Source organism: Monopterus albus, unplaced genomic scaffold (genome assembly GCF_001952655.1).
Source record: "Monopterus albus unplaced genomic scaffold, M_albus_1.0 scaffold140.1, whole genome shotgun sequence".
Taxonomy (NCBI): domain Eukaryota; kingdom Metazoa; phylum Chordata; class Actinopteri; order Synbranchiformes; family Synbranchidae; genus Monopterus; species Monopterus albus.
The window spans coordinates 806,955-814,747 of NW_018128020.1; the positions used below are offsets into that span (position 1 = coordinate 806,955).

Here is a 7,793-nt window from a genome sequence, read left to right on the forward strand (position 1 = left end):
TGTAAAATAGTACCTCCGGCTGGACTACTGCACCTGTTGTTTCAGGAGGCGCATAGTAGAGGTCACTGTGCTACCTCCAAGGTCACAGCCCTTATTTCCCAACATTGGTGGCATCCTTATCTCAAAGATATTACTCGATACTTTGTACAGAGTTGTGAAATATGTAATCAGTATAATCCAAAAACATCGTTGAAAGCAGGCCTGGGCAGTTTCCCTGTCCCAGACGCCCCATGGAAGACAATAGTGATAGATTTCACTGACATGGGGGCTGAGACACATGAACACACCGCACAGATCAGTACAAAGACTGTGCCTGTGTGACAGAAATAACCCCTCCCTCCCCCCTACCAGCAGGAGGCGGTATCTGTATTCGCTATTCAGAAAGGGGAAGAAGAAGAAGACCAGCTAGGTCAAAGGTCAAAACGTTTATTTGTCATATGCACAGTTAGGAAACGTATTTCCCTGTACAATGAAATTCTTACTTTGCCATTGTAGTATCTAGAATCTGATACAGACTAAATTACTTCAGACAAATCATCCCAATTTAAATAATCATTTAATATTACAATTATTCTGAACAGGGTAGGTAATCTGGTAGTTAGGGAATAGAGAACAGAATCATTCCTCCTGCATGGAATAGATAAAGTATTAAATAAGAAGATTGTCAGAGTCAGTCAGTCTTGGTCAGGGGTCCAGTCAGTCTAGAGTCCGTTCCCTCCACCCAGGCCTGGGTCCGAAAGAGCACACGCTTCTCTATCACAGTAGCATTCTTCTTCCCCTACATCCTTCTCATTACAGTTTTTATCCACAGGTTTCTTGGGCTGTTACGTCAATTTCCAAACTTAGCTTCCTGTCTCCAGTTTTAGGAGACAACACCCTGAGATGTACCCAAAAACAGGAAACATCTTGGCCAAATGATATAAGCTCATTGTCCAGCTCACATGAACTTAAAAGTGAGCACACAAACACTCGATTCTATTACATAATCCATATTAACATGTAACTTAAAACCACTACACCGTCCACATGAATGCCACAGAATACAAGTGAAATATAAAGTAGATGAGCAATAACACAAATCTAAATAGGCAGTAATACAAATCTAACACACTTTAAAGCAACAGGTGAAGGAAGCAAATAAAAATACAACAGGAACACAATATAATGCAGAGGGTGTGCAATTATGCACTCTACTGTAGTGTATGGGTTAATCCCACAACTCTTTCACTTTCTTTTCCTCCCATGCTCTCTGATTCAGCAGAACAAGTCTGAAGAGTGTTTACAATTCACTGACCTGACTTCAAAACCAGCTTAATAAATAGGCAGTAACACAAATTTAAGGCAGAACGTGAAAGTATGAGCTGTAAACAAAACAACTCTGGCTCAATGCTAGAAAGATTTAACATTGAGCTGGATCATAGGTGCGATTTTTGTGGCCTAGATAAAGAAACCATTCCACATGAGTTTTTTCATTTGATCTATTTCAGGATGTTTCAAACTGTGGTGGACAACTTTCTGACACGGACACTTGGGACTGTTATAAATGTGCATCTGCTCTGTGTTTTATTTTGAAAAACTGAGACTGGTACAAAAATGTTATTTTTCAATTAATTGTTTTACTTGGAAAATATATTCATAAGGTAAAATGGATGAATTCCAAGCCATAATGAGTAAAATCAGGGATACTAAAGAGACAGGCTGATGGGGCTGTCCCTAATCGATCTCTTCTCATGCAGTGATTCGCTCAGCAGCCAGTCAGTGTGGTGTCTGTTATCGACGAGGCCCACCTGGCTGACACCAATTCAACATGTCGAAGACAAAGGCCAACTACTGTCAAGATAATTTTATAACTGTACATGTCATTTGCTGCTCATGTGACACTGAACACTTGCACTGTATGCTATTAAATACTTTGATTAAACTGTGTTAAACCTAAGAGAAAGGTCAATCTCCAGTATTTCAAAATTGTGAAAAGCTGTCTAACCAAATGAAAAAGTATACAGGACATTCGAACACCTCAAATAATATTTAATCAAAGTGATCATACGGTATGTACATAGTAAACTTAAATAAAAAAAATTACATATATTAAAATACCATCTGCACAAAGAAAAAGTCAGTTCCTTGATCCAAACATAAATTCAATGAACAAACAAAGTGAACACTGACATTACACTGAACTGTACATTTACTCTCTTTTTGTGTTGAATTTTCCCCAAACACTTTTACAGTGTCGCATTTGACATGCAGAAGAACTAGAAGCTTCAAAAAGAACCCATGGCTGATCACCAGCATTCTGGACACAAATAAATAAAACACACAATTAGTTTCCTGTTTAAACATAAAACAGGAATTCACAAGCAGCCTGAATAAATTAAGAAGATAATATTTTCTGGTCTACAAGTGATGTGTCTGACAAAGCCACATCACATCACTAAGCAGTGGAGACATTTAACTCAAAATTCATTATTAAAATGACTTATTTGACATATTACAGATACCTGTGCATAGAAGCGGAAGGTTAAGGCCTTTGGAGGCAATGGTATGAGCATGACGAGAACGTGTTTGGAGATGCAACTCTGTCTGAAACAGTAGGTTACATAAAATCTTTGCCCTTAATCAAATGAAAAACATAACAGTGTGAATTACTAGGTGGACAATAAGCCTTATACTGTACAGTCACATGTAGACTGAGCCATGATTAAATAATGATTTATAATCACAAAAATTTCTGAAGACAATGTTGTGAATGTGCATGACTGGGACAACAATCTAAAATATCTGGCCTTCATGCATCTTTGCTTATGCGCGTCATGAATTGTGTTATATGAGATTAAAGAGAAGTAACAGTAAACCAGACAATGATGAGATTATTAGCTCCCAAAATGAGTTTGCTTTTGAGCCTGTTCAAATGATAATTTGTAATTTTTCTCAACAGCCTCTAAGAAACATTGGTTCAGAGCAGCCTGTTCCTTCTTTTAATTCTGAATGAGCCTCAGACTTTAAACATACACATACAGTGGAGCAATTCCTATAAAACATGTGAGCATGTATGTACTGTACATGTACATTCTTTCTCTGTTCTCATATGGAACAGTGAGAGGAACAGTTCTGAGTGACTCACAGCTTCACTCAGGCCTCTTTAGCCTGGCTTGTCTGTGTTGACAAACCCTCAAGAGGCATCTCGCTCACCAGAACAGGTCGGTAGCTATGCTGGTTGTCTTGGATAAGTGAAAAGGTTGCAGCATGTTTCAGGCCTCCTTCAACAATGGCATATCTGTAGACAACAGACAAAAGGTCTGCATCACTACAATGTGGGGATTTTAGAGTAAAACATTTATGAAGAGAACTTTACCATCAGTGTAGTCCATTTCAGAGTCCAGAGATAGACTGTGTTGGTCGCTGCCTGCAGACGGCCTTCTTTGTGAGGATGAAGAAACTGCATGCTCCAGAACCCAGGCAGAGGATGAGGGAGATGGTAAAGGAGAGGATGAAGATAGTGGTACAGAGTGAACCACAGCCATCTCTGAATGCTGCTGTTTGAGGGAAGAAGGCCTCAAGGGGCCAGCCTCTGGCTCTGTAGCATGCTGACCCTCAAACAGCACTATCTGGACTCGAGACTCGGAGCTGAGACCTGAGGATGAGGTTCCACTACCACTCACAGCCTCCTCATATGAGGGCAGAGACACCTGGACTCCTTCCACCATGATTGACACAGGTTGGCCAGACACCCCTTGATCACATCTAGACCAGATGAAAAGTTAGACTCTCTCAACTTTATACTTTGAAAATTAGTTTTCCTCAGTGTGCCTATCATAATCTTTAATTATACAATGCTGGTAGTGACAGAGGGCAGACTCACCGATGGAGTGATTTGAGTTTTGGCTGCAGAAGTACAAATAGCACCACCAGGAGCAGGATAAGGGAAACTGAGCTGGCTGTGGATGCCACTATGGACAAAGTAGGCATTCCCAATGGTAAAGTTGGATCACGGTCTGTAAGACATGAATAAATGAATCACTTATTTGTACATAACTTTGTAATTATGTATCTGTGACTTAAAATGTGTCATAGAGGTGTTACCTTGTTCCATGAGGCAGCTGAGCTTCATTTGGCTGTCCCATTCCCCATACTGACAGGTAAGGTATTTATAATCTCCCTTCAGAATATAACCTTCATCACAGAAATATTCAATCACAGTACCATGAGAAAGTCTTCTGCATGGGGAGGGGTGGCAGGTGTAGCCCCCATTCTCTGGCTGATATGGGGGTTGGCATACTGTGAATGGAAAGTAAGCAATGTCAGGTATACATAAACTTCAGTTTTGTATGCTGTTGCACTAAGCTACCAGCACGGGTTTGAATTCTATAAGGACAAGGACTTAAACTGATTAGAAATTACAATCTCAGCATACAAAAATAACATAGAGTTCTCAAATGTGTATTATTAAAATGATGTCTGAATGTCATTTTTTAATATCATGGTTATTGTCAATACTGGCATATCACAACACCCCTAGCTTTGATTATGAAAAACAACAAAATAGCTTACTGTAATTGTGCAAATGACAGATTTATATAACAACATCATGAGATGACTATTGACTCATAAAAGCACTGAGTAAGTCACATGTGTCAAACTCAAGGCCCGCGAGATCATTTTATATATTTTTTTTAATGGCCTGGCGATATGAAGCGCTGATAACACACAAAACTACAAATCCCATAATGCAGCGCAACAGCTGCCTTACCGAACAATAGGCTACCTATGATCATTCCTGCGTCAATTACGTCAGATCAATCAGGCGCCCGTCAATCAAGTCAAAGCTAGCCCCTAACAATGGCCAAGAGAAAAGTTGATTCTGAAAACAGAGCCATTCAAAACCGGTGGGAGGCTGAGTATGTTTACTGACATTGCGGGTAAACCCCGTGTGTCTTATATTTGGAGCTAATGTGGCTGTAATTATGGAATATAACCTAAGACGGCACTACAAGACAAAACATCAGGACAAGCTGAAAAATGTGAATGCAGAGCAGAAGCTACAGAAGGTAGAGGAGTTGAAGAGGAATCTGACATCACAGCAGACGTTTTCACCAAAGCGAAATCACACAGTGAAACTGCTGTGAAAACAAGTTTTATTGTGGCAGAGGAGAAAATCAGCCCGGCCATTTACCGAGGGAGAGTTTCTGAAGAGCTGCATGATGAAGGGTGTGACGTCTTGTGTCCAGACAAAAAGCAGGTGTTTGCAAATGTAAGCCTTAGCAGAAATACGGTTGCTGATTTTAAGTTCAAGTTAATTTATTTTAGAATAATATTGTATCCTGTCTGTTTCGATTCATATTTATGTTAAAAAAATGTTTAGTTTTATCCTGTTCGGCCTGCGACCTAAAGTGTGCTTTGAGTTTTGGCCCCCTGTGCGATTGAGTTTGACACCCCTGGAGTAAGTGAACTGAACAAAGCAGTGATTGGATATGCCACCATTTTCACCAGTTAAACAAACATAAAAATGATTGTTTTCAGAGATAAGGAAGAACAACTGAAATTCAGCACTCAGCTTCAGTTTTTCACGTTAAAGGCCAGATACCAAGTCAGAAATCTTGGTATAGTCTTGGACTCATGTCAATTTTAAAAGCCACGTTAAGACAATTACAAAATCAAACACACAGAGAGTACTTTGCAGGGGTTTGTCTTTACCATCACTTCGTATACAGCGAGGAGGTTCAGAGGACCAGTGTCCCTGTGCATTGCAGGTGAGAATTCTTAGTCCGTCTAGCAGATAACCAGGATCACAGCTGTACTGTACCTCTGTTCCCACTGGGAACAAGCTGCTGTTGGTGCCTGTCAGCTTAGTTGAGCCGTGCTGCACCATGGAGGGTCTTACACAACCTTAAAAAGGGACAAAATTAAAAAATATGATAAATATTTGTAATTAATCTTTAATTACAAATACAGGCTTATTTAAATAGCATCTGTAACAATAAAACGTGCTACAGAGGAAAACAGTTTGAAAAAAATGGAACACATAACAATTAAAACTTAAAACATGAAACTCAAACATGAAAGGATGCATACATAGTTGACATAATTATTTGAACATGCATCTATCCATTATCTATACTGTATTTCCAGAATAGGGTCACTGGGGGGCTGGAGCCCATCTGGGTGAAAGGCGGGGTCCACCCTGGACAGGTCACCAGTCTATCACAGGGCTGACATGTAGACAAACAACCACACACACACACACTCACTCCTACGGGCAATTTAGAGTCACCAATCAACCTAAGCTGCATGTCTTTGGACTGTGGGAGGAAGCCAGAGTACATGGAGAGAACCCATGCAGGCACAGGGAGAACATGCAAACTCTGCACAGAAAGGCCCCAGACAGAAGGTCAGGGACAAAATGTGTCTCTGACTGCATTTACAGGAAGAGTAAAAGTTAAGTTTGCTCAATACAAATCAATGTTATTAATGTTAAAACCACAAGTGTAAATTGTAATACAAAACAGAATATATGTACAGTAAGTAGGTTTGAAACTGGAATTTAAATAAATATTAACATCTAAGTAAAAAAAAAATCCCAAACCATAATACACCTAAACTAGATAATAACTATTCATTTAGTCAAAAGCAGCAGTTTGTCTTTACCATCACTGTGAATACAGCGAGGGGGATCAGAGGACCAGCGTCCCAGTGTGGTGCAGGTGAGGATGCTGGGCCCAGCCGGCAGGTAACCTGGGTCACAGCTATACTGTAGTACAATGCCCACAGGGAACAAGCTCCTGTTGGTGTCTGTCAGATTTGTTGATCCATGCTGCACCATGGAAGGTCTTATACAACCTTAAAAAAGGAAGAGCATTCAAAAAACTGTCAATATCTGTAATTACACTTTAATAAGTTTCCTTTATATAATACATTTTGACAAGTGGAACAGACTTCAACACAGATAAGAATTAAAAACAAAGTAAAACATTTTATAAAAACTGAAATAACTAAGAAAAGATTAAAGAATAGGTTTAAATGAAAACACTGACTTCCACAGCTGAGACTGCTGACAGTATTAGGATAATCTCTTTTATAAACTGATATCTGTGCAGATTCTCAGTCATCCAGGTCATAGTAAACCGCAACTGAAATAACCTTGGAAATCAACTGGACTTGGATATCTAGATCGAAGACATTTCACCTCTCATCCAAGAGGCTTCATCAGTTCTGACTGACTGGTGTTGAGTCGGAGATATTTATACCCCTCGGTGTCGTTTCAGTCCTTAGAAGGCCAATACTGCCCATTAACGACTGAGTCGTTACAGCCCAGTATCAGTGAGGGTCGTTACCTGTCTTTGGATCCTCCCCTGTCAACCGACGCCTATTGTCCTGGTGGGCATGTTTGGGCAGAGATCTCAAAACCGGGTTGTAGATGGAAGACAAGTTGTGTCTTAGTCCACCACCCCTATTTAGTGAGGGGTGTTCTATTTTTACGAAAATAGCTTCCTTAACACCTCTCTCAAACCAGCAATGTTCTCTGGAGAGGATCTGGACTTCACTGTCCTCAAAAGAGTGTCCTTTCTCCTTCTGGTGGAGGTGGACTGCTGACTCTGGTCCACGTAGCGGGCCTCACCCCAGACCATGTTTGCACTCTGCTGGAACTCTGTTTAAACACCACTTACTTCCAGTTTAGGGGGCACTTCTATAGGCAACAACACGGCTGTGCTATGGGCTCCCCAGTGTCTCCTATAGTTGCCAACCTGTACATGGAAGAATTTGAGAAGAAAGCCCTGGCTTCCTTCGCTGGCACC

At 40.4% G+C, this 7,793-nt stretch overlaps 1 protein-coding gene across 9 annotated transcripts in view; it reads right to left on the reverse strand.

The window, feature by feature from the left end:
* Positions 1–2,011: 2,011 nt before the first annotated feature.
* Positions 2,012–7,793, reverse strand: part of LOC109967973 (sushi domain-containing protein 4-like) — a 9,529-nt gene continuing 3,747 nt past the window's right edge. For 2 of the 9 annotated variants that reach the window (XM_020613927.1, XM_020613925.1), the window contains 6 exons: positions 6,646–6,837; positions 5,695–5,886; positions 4,084–4,278; positions 3,863–3,995; positions 3,356–3,744; positions 2,012–3,277 (listed from right to left, as the gene is read on the reverse strand). In XM_020613927.1, the coding sequence (XP_020469583.1) occupies positions 3,252–3,277; positions 3,356–3,744; positions 3,863–3,995; positions 4,084–4,278; positions 5,695–5,886; positions 6,646–6,837 (1,127 nt within the window). In that variant the 3' untranslated portion in view covers positions 2,012–3,251. The remainder of the gene's footprint in view (positions 3,278–3,355; positions 3,745–3,862; positions 3,996–4,083; positions 4,279–5,694; positions 5,887–6,645; positions 6,838–7,793) is intronic. The other 7 variants (XR_002276024.1, XR_002276022.1, XR_002276020.1 and 4 more) reach the window with 7 other exon arrangements.